This window comes from Molossus molossus, unplaced genomic scaffold (genome assembly GCF_014108415.1).
Source record: "Molossus molossus isolate mMolMol1 unplaced genomic scaffold, mMolMol1.p scaffold_m16_p_13, whole genome shotgun sequence".
Classification (NCBI taxonomy): Eukaryota; Metazoa; Chordata; class Mammalia; order Chiroptera; family Molossidae; genus Molossus; species Molossus molossus.
In genome coordinates this window covers 87408482-87428820 of record NW_023425348.1, presented here as the reverse complement: position 1 = coordinate 87428820, position 20339 = coordinate 87408482, and the positions used below count along the sequence as shown (strand labels likewise).

Sequence of the window (20339 nt, the reverse complement as noted above, 5' to 3'; positions counted from 1 at the left end):
TGACCATGGTCCATGACAAGTAGCAGAGCAGAGGGGGGCCGTGGGAGTCCTTGAGAGGGGCCAGGCAGGGGAATTGGACCAGTGAGCACCAGAGGGTGAGCAGGAGGCTGCCCAGCCCAACAAGCCTGGGCCAGGCAGGCTGGGGGGGGTCAGGAGCTGCCCCGGATCCTCTCCATGTAGCTGCGAAGCTCCTCGGGGTCCTTCAGCCCCATGTCCTCACACACCCAGCGGATGTCCTCCTCACCTGCCACCAGGATGGACTGCACGGCAGGGGCCCCCGCGGGCTCCTCGGGCAGCTGGGCTGGGGGGGCTGGCGCAAACGTCACAAACTCTACGCGCTTCCGCCGCCCCCCAGCTTCTTTCCGGGCCAGGGTGCTGGAGGAGCTGGTGGTGCTCCCGGTAGGTGCCGGGGCCAGGAGGGTCTCCCCTCCCCCACTCTCACAGGGGCAGCCTCTCTCCCCCTTGAGCGGGCCCGGGGACTGCCGGTTTAGCTGGCGACTCAGTTCCTCCTGGTCAGTGCCCAGCCAGACCCAGTTGTGGGGCTGGGGGGAGGCAGGGTCAGTGGCGCTGTCGGGAGGTTCCTTGCGCTGGTAGCGCAGCACGAAGACCACACCATTGACCAGGAAGATGAGGATGGCCAGACAGAAGATGCCGAGCAGGGCATACATGCCTAGCTCTAGGTCAGTGACTCGCTTAGGGGCAGGGACCATCTCCTCCTCTTCCCCCTCCTCCTCCGTAGCCTCTGTCTCCTCCTTCCCAGCCTCTTCTGCCCGCTCAAACTTGCCCCTCACACTGCCTGCCACCCGCTCTTCACCACCAGTAATATCCTCTGTGGCTGGTGAGCTCCAGGCAGGGCCAGATGGGAGGGCAGGGGCCGGAGTGGGGGCAGGAGGCAGCCCAAGCCAGGTGGTGCCGGAGGCCAGGGGTACACGGTGGCGGCCCCGGCGGCAGGGTTCAGGGGGGTGCAGAGACACATGCAGAGGCAGCCCCTCGGTGCCTGCCCCACTCACCACCACCCCAAGCTGGGCACCCTGCTCCTTGGCTGGCAGGACGGCGCTGGGCTCCTCGGCCGAGACGGAGAGTCCCAGGTCATGGCGGTTGTAGAGCTCGGCGGGGGCCAGAGTGTGGTCAGAAAAGGACAGCCATAGGGAGAGGGCCACCTCCTGTGGGGCACACGAACACAGGCAGAGACACGCGAGGGCACGCACGCATGCACACAGAGACCACTCCCACAGAGACAGGCCACATGGAGGGAGAGAGAGCAGAGAGAAACAGACACAGGCAGATAGACAAAACACAGGGAGAGAGGAGACATGGGTCAATCACCTGTTGGCCACTCAGCCCCAGCATCTGAGTCACCAGAAGGGTCCTGAGTTACAGCCATCTAATCAACCTCCCACTGACACACTCCAGCACTGCTTGATCACCTCTAGCTGCAGAGAGCTCACTACCTTACAGGGTAGTCAGTCTTTATTCTGAAAACCCTAAGTGAGCGGTCAAGGTAGCTCCCACCCCCCATCATCAACCCCTATCTGGAGATGTTGATCTTATCCCCCCGATCCCCAGCGGTCACCTGATTTGGGGCAGGAGGGGCTGACTGTGCCCAGCACGTGGCTGTGACCTCCCCAGGGTGGGCAGTGCCCCGGCTCAGGGCCAGTGATATGCCCATCACTGGCTGCACCCGAAGCTCCAGCACGGAGACCTTGTCATCTGTCACAGCCAGCGCCTGCTCCCCCAGGATGGAGTCAGACAGTGGGGAACGCACCTGAGGGTGAGAAGGAGCTGGAGGTGGGGATCCTCATACACAGACAGCCCCATGAAGGGATCAGACTTCTGTTTCCAGCATCTGCACAGGCTGCCCTCCCCAACACCACATCCCATGCTTACCTAGACCCTGATCCTACATGTGGGGACAGCTCCCTCCTCTCTCAAAACGTGGTCCCCACATACCCAACCCCAGCCCTTCTCTAGAGGTCTTCCCCCATTACACCGGCCACCCATTCCCACCCAATCCAATCCCCAATCCCACAGGGCTCACACCTCCCCAGGTACATACATCCTGAGCCCCTCCAACACCCTTCACACCTGCCCATGTACATTCTGGGGACCACCCACACCTTTCTCAGAGGGTTTTCTCACCTCGATGGAGGTGATGCCAGGCTCCAGGCCCACCAGGACACGGCCACCCTCCAGCGACGCTACGCGTGGGTCCTGCACGCGGGCGTGGGGCGCCACAAGGTGGGTCACGTCCAGCAGCCAGTCGGGGCCGAGCAGGTGTGTAAGGCGGCGGCCGCCGTCCAGTGGGTGGGCCGCAAAGGGGACCAGGAAGCGCACCCCAGCACGCTGGTACTGCAGGCGGCAGCCTCGGGCTCGCCGCTCCGCCTCCTCCCCTGCCACCACCGCCCCCTCGGGCTCCAGCGCCCTGCAGGAGAGGAGCGCCCCAGGGAGGGACCTCAGCACAAGCTCCGCCCCCGGCGGCGAGGACCCGCCCCCTGACCCCCCCTCCAGCCTACAATGGGCGCCATTCTTCAAGCTCCGCCCACAGTCACACCGGTTGGGTCAGACCTCTCCACCTGCAGGCGCTGCTCCCCGGCCCCATTCCTGATTGGTGCCTGTACCTATCCATCAAGCTGCTCTCATTCTCCTCCTTCTCCCAGTTGGAACTTGGGGGTGCCAGGAGGCCTTCCCCCTCTCATGGGGAGACAGGGTTACTCACTCTCTGTAGGGCCTGGGAGCTCAGGTTCCTAAGGCCACTGCACCCTTGGGCTCTGGTGGGACCCCACTGATATTTACTGAGCTAGGTGCCATCTTAGGCTTTGAGGGTACAGCAGTGAGCAGAACAGACAGAACCCCTGCCTTCAAGGGTTTACATTCTGGGGAGGGGGATGGAGGGGCAGACAGCCCACACACGAGGTGAATCGGATGATACAGTAGAAAGGGTCTGCACCACAGGAACGCGGTGGGGAGGGGAGACAGTGTGGAGGTGGGCAATGACAACATGGCCAGAGGCTGGGTGGTGAAGGGCGGGGGTGGGTCGAAGGAACCACCTCAAGCCCACAGCTGTGTCCCCTAGGCCCTCTCTCAGAGTCCCAGAGCAACTTTGCCAACATCAGCCAGCTTCTCCAACCCCCACTTACCCTTCAGCTGGGCCGGGTACCCGCCAGCCTCGGACCTGCTCAAGGGTGGTGTCGGTCAGCTCGATGCGCAGGGGCAGCAGCGGGGCCCACACGGTTAGCCGCAGCGAGGCCCGCAGCCGGCGCCACCAGAAGTCCACCCGCACACCTCGAGCGCCCCGGCTCTCCTTGCCCACCACAAACACCGCGTCACAGGCCTCCGACACCTGTGGGAGGGCAGGGGGAGGACTAAGCCCAGGATACAGATGTGAATCAGAGAGCAGCCCTGACCCCACTCCACAAGGTGGGACAGCGGATACCCCGTCCGCATTCTACTGTCATGTATGTCCTTAGATCAACATTTCACCATGCATCCGAGATCCACTGTCCCCAGAGGAACCAGCCACTCCAAGTTTACCTGGGGCTCAGTTGGGGAAACTGGCGATTTGCATACCACAGAATCTTTCTCCTGACAGAGGAGGGTTTGAACCCCAAAGTTTTCCTCCTTAGTGCTGGCCTCTGACTCTGGTGCGGGAGCCAGCTGGCAACCAGCTGCAGGTAGGCAGGCAGAGGTGGAGGGGCGCTCAGGTAGAAACCACTTACACAGGGCAAAGTGCCACCAAAAGTGGCCACTTAGGCGGCCAGGATTTAGGAAATGCAGACTCCAAACTTCCCATCTTAGAACTTCAAAATGGGAAGAGTTGCCCAGCCTTTTTTTTTACTTCATAGGTCAAGCCGAGGCTCCGACAAGAACAATTATCATTATGTGTTATCATTATATAACTATAGCAACAGCAGTTGTCATTGTTTCAGCTCCCGCTCTCTGGTGGATACTGTCTTGGGGTGCTTTTCATTCTTGCAACATCCCTAAAGTACATTCCCATTTTACAGCTTAGCAAACTGAGGCTGAGAGGTTAAGAGACTTGCCCACAACCACACAACTAACTGATAACAGCGTTTCCAACGGAAACTCTCTGATCCCAAAGTACATGCTCTTAGCGTGCTCTCCCACGGCAGTTCACTTGCCAATGCGATAATGAACGTGAACGTGCCTAATTGGGGGCGGTTGGGATTACACAGCCCCCGAGTGACTCTGGAGAGAGGCGGTGGGAACAAAGGAAGTTGAAGCTGTAGCTCCTCCCAAGAGGTTTCTGGCATCAAGAAGCCGTCCCCTTGGGGACCTGAATGGGGAAAGCTGTGTGTGCATCACTGCGCACAAATGCATACTCACGTGGGATTGGCACGTGCCACTCACCTGCAAGACCTGGGCATTGGCCGACTCACAGCCGATGTGCTCTGTCACCTCCGCCAGAGCCCCCTCACTGTCCACGGTGACAAGGCGCACGGGGACACGCCGCGGCACTCCAGTCAGCGGTGCTGTATTCACCAGCTCCTCGGCCTGGGGGTGCAGGAGGAGCTCAGCCCCAAGCGCTTCACCTGACTCGGCCCCCTCGCCTGGCTGGACAGAGGGGACACCTCTTACCTTGGCCAGGGGGATGAGGGCTCTTATGTCCCGCTCTGATACCAGGATCTCCCACACCATTTTGTCCTTCTCTGCTTCGGGGGCTTGGCCTGGGTACTCCAGCTGCCATGTGACAGGGCGAGTGACTGCCATGCCCCCACTAGTGCCATTGTCCACCAAAAAGTCCACCCACAGGAACTCGGACAGTTCGAGGGGGCTGCGGCCAGAAGAGAGAGAGACAGAGTGCTTGCTAGCAGCCAGACACTCCTGTGTTCATGAGGTAGGCTCTATGATTATCCCTGTTTTATAGATGAGGAAACTGAGGTTCAGAGGTTACATAAGTCACCTGAGGTCACAGTGAAAAGTGGCAGGGCTGGGGTTAACCCTAAGCTTCCTGGCTCTCTTGTGCCCTACAGGATCCATGTAGCCACTCAGCCCTCCCCCCACCCCACCCCTGCTTGCTGGCTCTCCGGCCTTCCTGGGCCGCCTCCACTCTAACCTTTGCCTTCCACAGCCCCAGGGTGGCCTGACACCTGATTCCATTTCTATCAAGGAGGAAGATTTGCTTCCAGGCCCCAGGACTGAATAATAACCCTCATAGCTTCCTTTGACCACGCACCTGCCATGCCAGGAGTTGGCCTGGGTGTTGGCTATGTAGTATCTTCTTTCATTTCCGCAAACCCTAACAGCTGATTATCCCCACTTTACAAGTGAGGGGACTGAGGCTCGGGGGAGGGGGTGGCTGCAGGGAGATGAACTGGTTTGCCCAAGGCTATTCATCCAAAAACCAGGACTCAAACAGGACCTTCAAAGCCCATGACCTTGACCCAGGCTCAGGGCATGAATCAGAACAGTTTGTAAATGTTAAGAATTGCAGCTGGACTTTTGGAAATATTAACAGCCTCAATAAAGGGACCCACCTGGTGATGGTGGGAGGTGGGGTAGTGGCTGTGAGGGCTGTAATGGGGTGGCCAGGATAGATTGGCATCACCTAGAATAAGACTCACAGGCGCTCACTGAATCTGGCATGTGACTGGGGATGGATACATAGTAGCTGAATGAACGCACGCATGAACGAATGAATGAGTGCTGTATCTGCTTTATACTGCTTTCTGAAGGAGTCTGTTCTGTGCCTGCTCTCATGGGAATATGACTGCAGCATGGCAGCCCTCCTTCCTAGAGCCCATAAATCACCCACCAGCTCCCACTCCTCTGCCGCCATCCCCAGGGGAGGAAACTACCCACCTGGAGTCTGGCCCTGTGGGCCCAGCACGGTGGCAGGTGATGAGGGTGGTGTGGTGCTTGGAGCCCTTGAAGCGGTCAAGCTTGGAAGTCCAGAGGGTGGGCTGGGCTGGGCGGGCAGCCGTCACATGCAGCCCCTTCTTCACCTTGATCCTGGGGAAGGACACAGGTCAGGTTTGTCAAGGTGGGTGCTAAATTGTGGGCAAGATCCAAGGGGGAAGGCAGGGGGCTAAAGACGCCAGGGTCCTGTCTGGCTTCCCCTAGGTCAGGTCCAAATATCCTCCTCACCATCCTCTGACCCAGAAGGACCTAGTCTCAATGCAACTCTCTACAGGAGGACCCAGTCTCCACATAGCTCTCCCTCACTGAAAGACCACGTATGACTCCCCACTGGCTGCGAGGTCGTCTAAGCCTGGTATTCAAGGTCTTCCAGGGTCTGGTCCAGTTTTATCTCCACCTGTGACATCTCTCCATCACCCTTTGCTCTAGCTACACCCCAAGTTCTTCCCCACATACAGAACGCCATTCATGCCTCTAAGTCTTTGCTCAGGCTGTGCCTTCCGCCTGGCCTGCCCTTCCTTTCTTTATCTGTTTATTCTTCAAGCCTCTAGCACCTCAAAACCCATGTCCTTTAGAAAGCTTTCCCCATGGCAGGATGAATTTCCCCTTCCTCCACCACCCAACCCAAGCCCACAGCACTGTGTACCTTCATCAGAGCAAAAGCTCCAGTTCATGCCCGTCCACTCCCTTCCCTACCACTGGGGGCCCCTCAGGGCCAGGAGGGGACTGGGCTTTGCTCCTCTCTCCAGGAAAGATCTAATGGGTCTATGAGTGAGCATAGGAGGATGTGAGAGACAGGGGGATGGGACAGGCGTCTGAGAGACACAGAGGGAAGGGACACACACACCAACCCAAATACGGAAGAGGCAAGTCACTCTGCAAGTCCTTGTTACTCTGCAAGACTGGGACTGGGTGGGGAACTGCTTTGGGGAAGCTTTCTGCAGAAAGGGACCCAGAGGAAGTCCTTTCTGTGGAGAGGCACGAACTCTGTCCAAAGGTGAGGGCCCAGCAGTGAGGGTGGCAAGAGGGAGACCATGCAAATGAATGAGACTGGGGCAAAAACCCATCCCGAGGCTTCAGAGCATTAACTACCCCCAGGCACTGCACTTGGCAGTTTCCAAGCCCTTTCCTGTTTTCCCTCCCTGGAGCCTCACAGCCACCCTGTGAAGCAGGCAAGTTAGCCCCACCAGACAGAGGAGTCTTGGGGAGATACCAGGAGAGGGGAGCTTCCCACTTCTGACCTCGAGTTCAGGGCTGTGCACCTTGCTGGGCATCACAGTGCTTGGCCGGGAGGGGTTAGATGGACCCATGTTTTACAGAGGTCAAGGATTATAGTAAGGACCCCAAGCGGAGCTGGCACCTGCCCAGGCTTCCTGTAGAGGTTGCTGCCTCCAGCCCACCCTTAGGGCCTTGGTGCTCACCGCAGCGTCAGGACACTGGCTGTGAAGTTGTGGCGAAGCAGGAGGGTGGCACTGAAGACCTGGCCAGGCCGCACAGGCACATCGGGCACCCGCAGGGTCACTGTCTCATCCAGGGGCACCTCCTGGTACTGTGGGGGGTCCGCCGGGCGCAGCTCCACACTGCCCACCGGCAGGGGCTGTTCGCCAGGGTCTTCCTCACCAGGGCCGCAGCCCCCAGGGCCCTCGGCAGCAGGCTCCAGCGTGTAGGCTAGCTCGGCCCGCGTGGTGGAGTCCTGCGAGAACCAGTGCGAGGGGAACTCCAGCTCCACCACGCAGGCGCCCAGGGATGTCTGCAAATACACAGTGGCTATGGTTGGCAAGTCAGAAAACCCCGAGCTGGAAGGGTCCCTGGCAGGCAGGGCCAGTGTGGGCCAGAGATGAATCCCGGGTGACAGCCAGCTAGGGGCAAGGCGGGGCAAGGTCTCAGGATGCATCTAAGGGCTATTCTTCTGCCTTTGGGAACAGTCTCATTCCAAAGGGACCGACCCCAATACCTCCCCCTAACCATGCCCACGACTGCCCTGACTACAGCTCAGGTTTCTCAGAATCTCCAGGACCACAAAATACCTCTCTCCAGTGGATTCCTGTGCTAGACTCCAAAACGGCGGAACTCGCAATGACAAAAGTAATGCAAGCCCTTTGCTAAAGGGTTGCTCTGTGCCTGGCATTGCATTCATCTCACTTAGTCTTTATTCCAACTCCACAGGTAGGAACTGTCACTGCCTCATTTTACAGGGGAGGAAACTGAGTCTCAGAGAGATTAAGTGACTTGCCCCAAATCATATACAATGAACTGAACTCCATCAGGGGCCCTAAGTAACCTTTGCAGGAGCTCGTGAGAGCTAGCACAGAAGACTGGAGTAAGGTGGGCCGTGACCTCCACTTCCCAGGAGCAGTGAGCCCTCTCTTTCCTACTCCAAGACCACCCTCAGGCGGGTGCCGCAGCAGGGCCAGCCTTGGTGGGCCCGCCCACTCACCTGGAAGCGGCAGGCTCGGTGAGCTGTGCCTGCAGGGTGTGTGGCGTAGAGCCGGGCACAAGGCAGGTTGCCAGGTCCCGGCAGCCAATCCTGCCCTTTGAGGTGGAAGAGGACTCGGGCATGGGGTTCTGCTGGAGTCACAGCCACTTCCACTGACACGGCCCGCACATCCCACGGGACCGGCTTTTGGTGGGGCTCAGTGACCCGAGGAGGGACAACCTGCAGGGAGAATGGGGGTGCTCAACAAACAGGAGGAGGGGGGAACTAAGATGTGAGAAGATGGGATGCCAGGTTTCCAATTCCAGCCTGGCAGGAGAGAGCCTTTGTGGACCTGTTTCCCCCTCTGGAAAGCCGTGAGCACCTCTGGGGCTGGGGCAGGCCCTGAGCCTCACACAGCAGACATTGGCTCTGAGCCCTTTCAGCCTGGGAGTCCCTGGTGCCCCTTCCTTACCTGCTGAGTGGCAAAGGGCGGGTAGGAGGCCCGGAGAAGTGGCTGGGCCCTGGGCCAGGGTTGCAGGAGCAGAAAGGTCTCAGATCGGGAGCCCAGAGAGGAGTTGGCAGGTGGGTAACGGCCCACCTGCTGCACACGGAAGTGCTCGGGGGCATCCAAGAGCTCTAGGGCTGCTGGCAGGTACACGGGGCCCAGGGGATCCTGGTCACCGTCCACTGAAGAGGGAGAAGGGGTAGACAGAGATGGTGAGAGCCCCAGAGCTGGCAGGGACACAGTGGCAGTGGGTAGTGGAGGAAGAAAACGGTTATAACTGTCCCACCCCTGGGATGTGAAGGACTCACCACTGCACAGGGGAGGAAACTGGGACTCAAAGAGGACCACACAGGTAGCATGTGACAGGGCCAGGATTTAAATCAGTGTCCAGGACTGGAAGCCAGTCCTGTGACATTCCTTCTTCTACCTTCATCCAGCAGAACCTTCTCCTCCTCCCCGCTTCCTACCCCCTATGTAACTGCCTCCGACATCAAGGCAATTTTGGGGTGCAGCTCTCTGCAGACAGGGCCTCGGAGGTAAAAGATGGTGACTAGGTGACCTTTGTAGAGGTAGAGACTCTTTCTCTGCCCCTAGGCCCTCGGCCAGACTTGGTTGGGCATCTACCCTCCCTCCTCCATCATCACCATGGCAACATTACACCAGTTTCCCAAACTGGCTTCCTTCTATCCCTATTCCAACAGGGTTCTGGAGTGTAAGAGTAGGAAGGGGGTGGTGGGTGGGAATCATGAGCCTGGAAGAGAGTCTGGTATTTAATAACCAGGAAAAAGGACCACTAAGACCATACTTGGTTTGTACCCAACTGACTATTAGTTAGCCCTAATAACAATAATTAACATTTTTAGAATGCTAACTATATGCAGGCTACTATTGAAAACCCTTTACATACATGTATTAACTCTTTCAGTTTCCGTAATAACTCTGTGAACTAGGTTCTGTGACTATTAATTCCATTTTATGGATGCAGAAAATGGGGCTGAGAGGTTAAGGTACTTGCCTGGGGTCCCCCAGCTGGTACATAATGGAGCTGGGAGTCAGAGTACAGGCATCAACCACTGGACCACCCTGCCTCCACCCTCTTCTCTCTGCACCCTATGCTGCTTGCAACAGCGTTCACTCCCTACAGGTGGGTCTCTCCCTCCTCTTTCAAGACCAATAGTGAATGTTGCCTCCTTAAGGAAGTCTTCCTTGATAGCTTGCCCGCTCACCCGTCCCCTCCGTTATCTGCACCCCTGGTTGCCTTCTCTGAATTAGTTATCTTCCTGTTTACCAGCTGGGCCTTGTCGTGCTCATCCTGGATCACAAATTGGGCAGCTTTCCCTGGAGAGGATGTCCTAGGAGCCTGGAGACCTGCATTTACACCCTAACTCTGCCTCACTGAGGGTTGGGTCAGTGATTTAAGGGCTGGGAGCTCCGTTTCACCTGTAGAACTGGCGTTTAGTGACACTGTGGACAGGAGAGGGCTTTGTACACTGTGGAGCACAGCATGGAGGAGGGGTTGTTGCTGCTGCATAATGGATGGGACCAGGCTTTCCTCATCTCTGTGTGAGGAGTTATTAGGACTCCTGCAGGTCCCCTGGGGAGGGGAGCAGGTGGCTGAAAGCAGCCCCAGAGCCAGCTCCCTCTCAGTCCCACTGCTGGGCTAGGGGACTTGATGGTTTCAACCTCCTTCAAGACCCTCCCCATCAATGAGCATATGTCTGAGACACTCATCCTGCCCCCCTTCCCAAGTGTAACAGGTGAGTGACTATGGCTCCCACGGGGCAGCCACTGGCTGCCCTTCCTCCTCCTAATTACAAGATGCTGGGAGGCCTGACTCCAGGACTCTCAGCATCTGGATCTCAGCTGTGTGTGTGTGTGGGGGGGGGGGGGGTAGAGAATACCTCAGTATCCCCCACTTTTCTGTGGCATCATCCACCTAGCAGCCACAGCCCATGCCAAGAGCAGTCCCACAGGGGAGTCACTGCCCCTTCTCCAGTGATCAGGATTTCCATAAGGGCTCAGGAAGGCATGGATGGGACAATCTCTTGGGACTCCAAGGTCAAAGAACTCCTTGGGGCAGGGGCTCGGGCAAAGGGGCTGCTTCTCATTCCCGGGCAGGGTTGATAGTGTGGGGAGGAGAACAGGAGCCACCGGGGTACAGCTCTGTGGAGGGCAGAAAAGGGAGCTGGTGTGCTCGGGTCCGGGGGCAGCTGGGTTAGATGACCTGGCTGGAGGGGAGGCTCATGGAAGGTACGGGGACCACGTAGGGACCCGGAGATGACGGGGACTGCCCCGGGACCCAGCCTGTCCTGGGTCAGGAAGGAGTTGCTGGGTTGTGCAAGGTGAAGAAGCAATGGGGCAGGATCCCGGGCTGAGATCTCCAGCCCTCAGGCACGCTGCGGGCGAGCCCGCTGGGGTTTAGTCCGAGCACCCGAAGGTCTCCGGCTCCCGGGCATCCCCTGAGCTCGGCCGCGGCCGGGGACCAGCCGCCCCTCGCCCCGCCCCACCCCTCCCGCTGACCTCTCACGACGTCCAGGGCGAGGGCCACCAGGAGGCAGAGCCAGGGGCCGCAGGGCCCCCGGGGAGCCGCCGCCGCGCGCCCCTCCATCCCAGCGCACATCCTTCCCACGGAAGCCGGGGACTAGGCGGGCGGTTCAGGTGACCGTGGCATCTCCCGCGCCCGCTCGGCGCCGACACGATCCGGCCGGCTCTGTCCGGGTCGCCGCCCGCCCGGCTGCAAGCTCGTGGCTGCAGTTCCCAGACAATGGAGCGGGAGCTGGAGCAGGAAGTGGGCGGGAGCGCACGCAGCACATGGGCTGTCCCTCCGCCCCTCCGGGTCCTAGTGCCTCACGAATCCCCAGCCCCCAGGCGCCCCCAGGCGCCCCCAGGCGCCCCCAAGCCCGGAGTCGGGATGAAGGCCCCTTCCTGGGACACTGAACAGCAGGGGACTGACCCGCCTTTGCCAAGAGGGACAGGACGCGTTCCGTTCGCTCCCTCTCAGGAGCTCCCGACTCCGGAGGAAAAGCCAGCTCCTCTGCCTCGCGCCCGCCCCACACGCAGCTCACCTGTAAAGGCGTCTGACACCTGAATCAGAACATGAATTCAAGGACTAGGGGGGCCGTGCTGCGTGGGGTGGAAAAGGGGTGAAATGGGGCCTGTAGGGCTGGGTGATAACCACCTGGGCCACTCCTGGGGAGGAAGGACTCCAGGTGCGGGCAGTTAGTTTCATGCCCAGCCCCATCCCAGTGAGAAACCTGTGGGCGTAGGGAGTGAGCTGGCCTGCCTCTGCTCCAGAGGGAAGGCCTGTGTCCCTGGCCGCCGGGCCAGGTGCCTGCGAGGTAGTGTTGGGAGAAGTTGCCGAGCAGGCAGCAGGCTGCGTACCCAGGCAAGTTGAAAAATAAAAATAAAAAATCCACGCCCAGACCCCCGACAAAACAATCCATTCAATCTGTGGACTGGGCTGGGAACCCCAGCGCAGGAAAATCCTCTCTGGTGGTGGAAGAAGGGAGGGCAGGCAAGTCTCCAGGCTTTGACACTAATGCGCAAAAGGGTGGGGTGCCAGTCAGTTCCTGGAAGTTTCATAATGGGGGCAGGCCTCCTTCATTCCTCACACTCCTGGAGGGAAGGGTACCTGGTACCAGTCTTCCTTCCTGTCCCCTCCCCTCCTTCCCTTTCCACCACCTCCACACTGCCCCTGCTGAAAGAAGTCAAGACGGCTGTGAAGTGGCTACAGAAGTGGCTTTAGCTGTAGAGTGTGAAGCAAAGCAATCCAGACTTTAAGTAATACATTTGACACCAAACAAGATAATAAAATAGCGTGCACTTTATTTAAAACCAACCAAGCGCTGATAAAAATATATATCACTGCAGCTGTGACTCAACATCAAACCTTAACAGTAAAAACCGGGCATTTATTCTCAATTCATGTCATGTGCATCATGTGCTCCGGCCTGGCAGAGGAGGATGCCCACCTCCACCGGAGCCTCAAAGGAAGAATGAGAGCCCTGGTGGAGAGAGGTCGGCAGGCTCCCCCTGCTCCCCACAGAGCTTGTGAAGGGAAGGGGCTGTGCTGCCATCTCTGGGGTGTCTGCTCCGTGATCCTCCCAGGCCACTGGAGTGGGCCCTGATCAGCAACTCCTTGGTGGCAGCGAGTGGAGGGAGAAATGAGACCCGCCTGGAGCTCTGCAGACAAGGAGAGGGGTCCTCCTTCGGACTCAGGTCCCTGAAATCCCCACAGGGGATCTGACGGCCACTGCATGGTCCTACTTGCAGGCACAGCCTATGAAGCAGTCATCTTTTGCTTTGGCTGAAGGAGAATCAAAATCCTGAGAGAAACCACTCTCTTCTTGACACAAAGCAGCCACCATGCACTTTCCTACATACATACAGCAGCGGGCAAGCAGAGGGCCCACTGGCTTGGATTAAGGCACTTGTAACAGACTCAATGTGCATCTCGTCCCCAGCCCTGGGGGGAACATCCCCACTTCCCTTCCCCTCAGGTCCGATATGCCCTGTCTCTTTCCCACCCTGGGCAATGAAGGGGACAGGAGCAGGCCTTGAGGGAATGGTGTGGTTGGAGCACAGGGCTGGAAGGAGACAAACAGGGAGGGAGCTGGAACTTGGGCAGTGATGCTCGCTGAGAACAGATGCACAAGCTGGAGGCCGGGGGTGGGGTGGGGGGGGTGCCCTCCAAGCTGCCCTGGCTGAGATAGACAGAGAAAGGTAAGATAACCAACCCCAGACAGGGGACCAGCAGGGGGGATGGTCTTCCTTCCTGTCAGCTAGGGGGTCTGGTACAGAGATAGAAGTTCTGATGGTTCAGAGATAGGGCAAGAGAGGGGCAGGGGGCTGGAAGGAGGGCCAGCGACCCAGAAGCAGCTCAGCTCTTTGGTACAAAGGTGGCGGAGGCGTTGTTGGGTGTCCTTCTCACTCCTCCTCCATGCTCCGGGTCCCCTTGGCTGCTCGCCTCTGCCGCCAGCGCATCTCCTCCACCTGGCGCTCCAGTGCCCGAACCTTGGCCTCCAGCTGGGCCCCCGAGGCCCGGCTGCCAGTGAGCCGGCTCAGCAAAGCGTAGAGGGTCAGCAAGGCCAGGAGGAGCAAGGCCCGGGTGGAAGGGTCTGGCACCGACCTCACCAAGGCCACAAAGCCGACCAGGAAGACGACAAGCTTTAGGCCCCACAGGATCCGCCCCAGCAGGGCCAAGACCAAGCCGAGGAGCAGGGACAGAAGCCAGTAGATCACCAGGGCCCCAGCTCCCCACAGCAGGAAGGTCTGGACCTGACTGGGGCTGAGCTTCAGGGCCTGGGTGAGGTGCTCTCCTGAAAGGGGGAAGAGTCACAGAATCAGCCACCTGGAGTGGTGAGGGGCCAGCTTGGGGGGGGGGGGGCAGGGCAGGTTAGAACCCAAAGAGGGGGAGGACTTACACTCCCTGCAAAGGAAAACAAATCCTTCCCACTGGGTCACAGAGATGTGAGCCTGAATCTTGGCTCTGGCTCCTGCTGCATGGGTAGATTACTACCCTTGGTTGGGCCTGTTTCGTCCCCAAAGTGGGAGTAATTCCCTGGGCTGTGGGTAAGCTAAATGAGACACCGTGGCTTAGCTTGTCCTGACATGGAGCTAATGCCTAGGAGGTGGTCGTAGTGTTTGGCCTGCTCTTATGCTGGCCTCTTCGGAAACCTGGGAAGTGTCAGGAGGCTGGGGAAAAGTTTAGACCCTGAAAAGACAAACCCCCACAAACAGCTATGGGCTAAGCTCCAGCTGACCGACCAGTTCCCTGTCACTCACCATCCAGCCCCAAGGCATTCAGCAGCTGCGCAGCGATCCCGGACAGAGCGAAGAAGGCCACGGAGATGAATGAGGAGATGGCCCACATCGCCTGAGACGTGGTCTGTGGAAAGAGCAGTGTTGAGATGAATCCGTAACTAATGAGGCGCTTCTCCTCCAACCCTCACCACCACGGCACGAGCAAGGCCCGCAGGACCGTCTCCCACCCGCTTCTCAGCCAGAGGTTTGCCCACCCAGGCCTGGCGGGGGGTCCCTTCCACAACTGCCTTCCAGTGCACAGGGATGGATAGCAGGCCATTGCTCCTTCCTGAACTAGAACCCAGGACACCTGGGCCCTAATTCAACTGGAACACTTTACTGGTAGCCATGGGTGTATGTTCGTGGGGAATCATCAAATCCCTGTTGTAGTCACCATGTAAGACTGGGGTCCCCCTAGCCTCCAGGAATCATGAAGTAACAGCTGTAAAGAGCTAGGATGCTTCCGTGAAAAAGGAGTCAGTCAGCTCTACTATATTACAGATTTTATAAATGATCATCTCAGCCATTTAGCACCATCTATCAGAGGTATGTGACACCATGTTTGGGATGCCATGAAGTAGAAGAGAAAGTCCTGACATAAGCCCCTGAGTCAGCTCCCCACCCCCACCTCTACAGGTGAAGAAATGATTCGGGTCTTGATATTTTGCCAACTTACTACTTTAGGTCAAATGTAGACCAAAGTCAGACTCCCGGTCACCCAGTGGCATGGATTTGTAAATATGGCTCATTTTCCAGCCTTTATGGCAAGAAGGGGCAGGAACAAGGGGAAGATGGGGGTGGAGTTAAGGGCCTTAGAGTAGAATTCAAACCATCGGCGTGCAAAGGCAGGTACTGTCTGCTTCATTTTGTGGAATTTGGGGCTCTCTGCACCAGAGATATGACACAGAGGATGCAGAGCCAAGATGGGGTGGTCACGAACAATGTCTCCTCCTTTGTCTTTCTCAGTGCATGTAGTCACAGCAGGGACCACCTTCCTTACCTCAGAAACCACGTGCATGGTCTCTGGCCCAATCCAGGCATCCAGTGTTCCCTGCACAGACCGACCTATCTGGCTCAAGAGATCAACTGGCACCTCCCTCTTCTGCTGGCCTGGTGGCACAAAGTCTCGAGGGGAATTGGACGATGCTGAGTGGACGAGGACAAGGGCCACTAGGACCATCAGGATGACTTTGAACAGATGCTTGCCTGATGGCCAGGTGCTGCTTGAACCTGCCATGACTGGGTCTGTAGGGAGAGAAGCACAGGGTGAACCGAGGGCCAGACTGGCATAGAAACCTCCTGTCTCAGCTATGACCTGCCCCAGTACCCTCCTCCGGCCCTGCCCTGCTAGTGAGAAAGTTGAGAAGGTTGGAACTGGGGCTTCCAACTTAAGTTGGGCACAACCATCTGATTCACAGATTCCTCTTTCACACTCTTTACCACTTGCATATTAATTAACCAGTGCGTATTACTCAATGCCTTGGGCTGGATGAGATGATCTCTCTGATGCTTACTCCAGTTCTAAGAATTTTGAAGGCCTGTCTCTGTTTTAGGTGCTTTGGGTATTAAAAAAAAAAAAAGTATATGATTATAAGGCTTTGTCCCCAAAGAACTTATAATCTACTTAAGATAAAGCTAATATAATACAACTTAAAAAAACAGCACACAAATAGGATTACCACCATATAACAATATAAAGAAAAGTGCTCAGTTATGTGTTCAAACAAGAATGTAAGTGTATATATATGCCATTTGCTCTGCAGGACCATCAGGTGAGGTGGGTATTATCTTCCTCGCCTTTACTGACACAGATGAGAAAAAACTGGGCTAAGTAGAAAGGCCAGGATTCGAACTCAAGCCTCTGCTCTCAAATCACATACTCACTGGAGTACAGGTAATACAGCGGACCTCAACTGTGGCTGCTCACTGGGATCATGTGGGGGCTTCACAAAGGCCTGATGCTGCTGTCCCAAGCCCAGAGATTTTGATGTCATTGTCTGGATGTAGCCTAGGCTTAGACCTGAAAAAGCTCCCCAGGTGATTCCACTGTGCAAAGTTGAGACCCAGAGACTAGAAAGACCTCAACTCTCCAGCCCGAGAAGTAGGCAAAAGGTTAAAGCACAGTCTTTAAAGAATTAATATTATCATTAATAAAAAGCTAACCATGCACCACCTATCTCATTTAATCCTCATAACAAGCCATCATGTAGGTGTTATTTATTCCCCATTTGATTGATGATGAAACTGAGGTAAGATAAGAAATAAGTGGAAAAACCAGGATTTGAATCCAGGTACATCTGACATCAGACTCCTTACACACACCACCACCCTGCTATATGGTCTCTGACGGAAGTCTCAGAAGTGATTCAGAAAGTCACACAGTAGCTTATTTGTAAGCTAAAAGAAATGTGGCATCTACCAATCATCTCTGTGAATTACTGGTGACAAATTCACTTAACCACTTAGGGTTTTGTGCTCCAATCTCATCTGTTACATGATACTATAGGCGAGTTAAGACGTGCTCTTTGCTGCATGCTTGAGAAATGTCAAACAGCCCCAGCTTCCAGGCTCAGAAATGAACTTGCGTTTTTCCAGGGACTTGCCAAGATTCAGACCTGATGATCAGAGGCTAAGCCATGCCCCTGAGGTAGGAGCAGCCAGATGGTTGAACTTTTGGCAGTCACCAGGGCACTCTGAGATTTGGCCAGAAATCAGAGCCACCGAGATGGAGGAGAGGGAAGAGAGGATGCTCCCTTTTTGGCTTAGTGGGAAGGAAGAGGGCTCAAGAAAGGCTTATTTATAAAAATACTGAATTCGGGCACTTCCTGGTTCTGAAACAGCTGCCCTAAGTCTCTCCTGAGACCTGTAGGATCAAGCAGGGCTACAAAACATGCCATTCATGTGGAACGACACCATCATGGGAAGCTTTCTACTCTGGCACAAATCAAGAACCAGATGGTTCCTGCCTGCCAGTGGTCAGAGATGAGGGAAGCACAGGTCAGTTCCTGAGCTATCTGGGTCATAACCACACCGGGGACTTAAAGAGCAGGGTTGTTATCTTGGGTTGGATTCTATATCCAAGGACCTCCACCTGCAGGAATCAGATGTCGCCTCCTCCACTCCAGAAGGTCAGGGTGACATGAGTGGCTCCCCCGATGGCAGCCTGCTGAGTTCTGCGCTAGCCTCCATTTTCAAGCGGCCACCTGCCCCAGTTGAGGGGAGCTGGGGGACCTTGAAATAACCCCTCTACAGCGAGGCCAGCGTTGCTCTGCCAGCTGACCTTCTGAAGTGCACCGGAAACCTAATCTAACAGGATTCTGGAGTGTGCCCTTTGCAGATAAGAGTGCAGATTACTGGCTAGTCCATTTCTTCCAATTGTTTTCTTTAACAGGAGTCTTGTCTTCCAGGTTAATCCCAGGTAGCAAGAATCTGACCCATCATCATTATGCCTCCTCACTTCAGCCCAATCAAACACTTTCACTCAAAAAAGCCATGGTCAAGAGCAGAAGCAGTCTTGAGCTCTGGGAGAAAGTATGTCTTAGGCATCTTCATCTCCTGCAATGGCTAGCCTCAAGTAGTAGGCACTCAACGACAACAACTTGTGTGTGTGTGGCTTTATAATTTACAAAGTGCTTATTTCACCACTTCACTTAACTCTTAAGACTATCTTATAAGGTACTGCTATTCTCCACATTTTACTCAGAAAACCATGGCTTAGAGAGGTCAAGTGACTTGTTCAAGTTCACATAGCAGAACTGGGACTTGACTCCAGAACCAAAAGTCTAAATCCTGCCCTTTTGCTCACTCCACACCCCTACGCTGCCTCCATAAACTATGGTCCCTGCCCTCAAGGCACTTAAAGTTCTTCCCAATATCAACAAGCTCAAAGTAAGAGGACATCCAGACTCCCAGGACCAGACTACACGCCGGGAGATGACCCACCTGCTGGGCTTATAGGCTGTGGTTTTGTACCAAGCAAGAGACATGAGGACTGCAAAAAAAATGGGGACTAGTCCTGCCACTGTTGTTCAGGCAGCTGCAATATGGCTCAGCAGGGCCAGGAAAACCCGCTGAGCAGGGGGAAACTGCTTCCTTTAACTGTGGTAGTGAGAAGGCACTGCATGTTTAGGTGTGGTTTGTTAAGAGGGCAGGGTGGGTTGGTCCACACACCCCTTGCCAAGGCTCCTTCCTCTGTTTGGTTTCCTTTCAGACTAGGAATCACTACGTGGTAGGAGGGGCAGGTCACCTGGTGCCCTCTGCTGGCCCTGACTTCCCCATCGTTGCTCAGAGCTACCCCTGTGGAGCAGCGGTTCTCACCTCTGGTCTCCTGTCAGAATGGCCTTGTGGATGGGGCCTGTCAATGCAAGGATGTCTGCCCCACCCGGGCCAACTATCTCAGACTCTCCCAGAGAGGGCTCAAACTTCTGTTTTCAGAGCAGCCAAGGATTTCTGATGCATAACCATAATCAGCAGTCCAGGGAAAAGCACACTCTAGGCAAAGTCCTAAAAGTGTACCAGTGTACAAAGGACCCTCAATTTTGGTCTCAGGCTCAATTCTGCCACAAATTAGAAGCCACCACCTTGTGCCTGTTACTTATCTGAGTTTCAGTCTCCTCAAATGTACAATAGGGTTAAGCGGGGTTAAGACTCTTTGCAAGGAGTTTGTACACAGTAAACAGATGTTGCAGTACAACACAAAAAGAAAAACAAAAGACAAAAACAAAGAAATGTTACAGTACACAAATTGCCAGTATACCACTCATTACATTGTAGCAGAATTTAGCAGTTTATATGCCTGCCTCCCCCTTTAGACTTCCACAACGAACTTTTCTTGGAATTCTCCGTGTCTAGCATAGAACAATGACTAATACGTGCTTACTAAATGGCTGTTAGAAGCCGCCTAGAAGCTGTGATTGTGGCAATGGAAAACCATAGAGAGGTGGGAGAGGGGCTTATTTTGAAGTTAATCCAAATATGCAGCGGCCACCCAAGAAGGACAGCTGTGCTTAAAGGAAGCTCAAAGAAGGGCGAAGCTGCCACAGAGAGGAATGAAGTCAGCGTCCTGTTAGGTGGAGACAGCCCCCGCTAAACAACCCTCTGACAGCTGCTTCCCAGCAACTGTTTGGGGGCAGGGCGATAGGCAAAGGGGCAGCTTCCCAGCCGCACTGAGCCCTCCCCGGGGCCCAGCCTACCCGAGACAGGGTGTCAGTGGCATGCGCTATTTCGAACAGCAAGTCTCTTGCCAAGCCCTTGCTGGGTGGTGTCTCTGGCAAGAGACCTTGCACGGCCCATGTATTCGGGGTACCCCAAAGGGCTCGCAGCGAGGCCGCAGGAGGCTGGGGCGGGGGGCGGGGGCGAGTTGCTCAGTGCTGGCCTCGTCCCCCAGCCTGACCGCCACCGCGCCTCGGCGGGACTTCCCAGCAGCGCTCGGAATCCTCTGCTCCCGGGAAACGCGTGCCTCCTGTTACCTAGTAACGACGCCCCCTGTTGCATAGCAACAAGGATCCAGGTCCCCAGTCGCCTTTCCCGCCGCGCGACGTCGGACCCCTCCCCACTCGTGCTCGCTTGGCCTCGCGGCTCCGCCCTGGCCCCGCCTGCCCTGGCTGCCCACTCCCTGGCCCGGCCTGTCCCTGAGCCCGGGTCTCAGCTCACACTCACCGGCCTCCGGCCACTGCTGCCCTTCACGTGCGACTTCGCTAAAACGAGCCACCAAACCCGCGCCTAAGTCCCCGGGCGTTG

The 20339-nt window shown here is 56.3% G+C and overlaps 2 protein-coding genes across 2 annotated transcripts; both read right to left on the bottom strand.

The window, feature by feature from the left end:
- Positions 1-149: 149 nt before the first annotated feature.
- On the bottom strand, positions 150-11509 carry TMEM132A (transmembrane protein 132A). The gene is made up of 11 exons (XM_036259311.1): positions 11319-11509; positions 8766-8980; positions 8315-8533; positions 7299-7627; positions 5821-5970; positions 4597-4792; positions 4369-4512; positions 3138-3340; positions 2140-2422; positions 1574-1765; positions 150-1163 (listed from the first exon to the last, which is right to left on the bottom strand). Exons 1-11 carry the CDS (start codon positions 11416-11418, stop codon positions 150-152), a joined length of 3045 nt encoding a protein of 1014 aa, XP_036115204.1. The 5' UTR covers positions 11419-11509.
- A 1111-nt stretch (positions 11510-12620) lies between these two features.
- Positions 12621-20339, bottom strand: TMEM109 (transmembrane protein 109). The gene is made up of 4 exons (XM_036258720.1): positions 20259-20339; positions 15601-15845; positions 14583-14685; positions 12621-14116 (listed from the first exon to the last, which is right to left on the bottom strand). The coding sequence occupies exons 2-4, from the start codon at positions 15835-15837 to the stop codon at positions 13725-13727; spliced, it is 732 nt and encodes a 243-aa protein (XP_036114613.1). The 5' UTR covers positions 15838-15845; positions 20259-20339; the 3' UTR covers positions 12621-13724.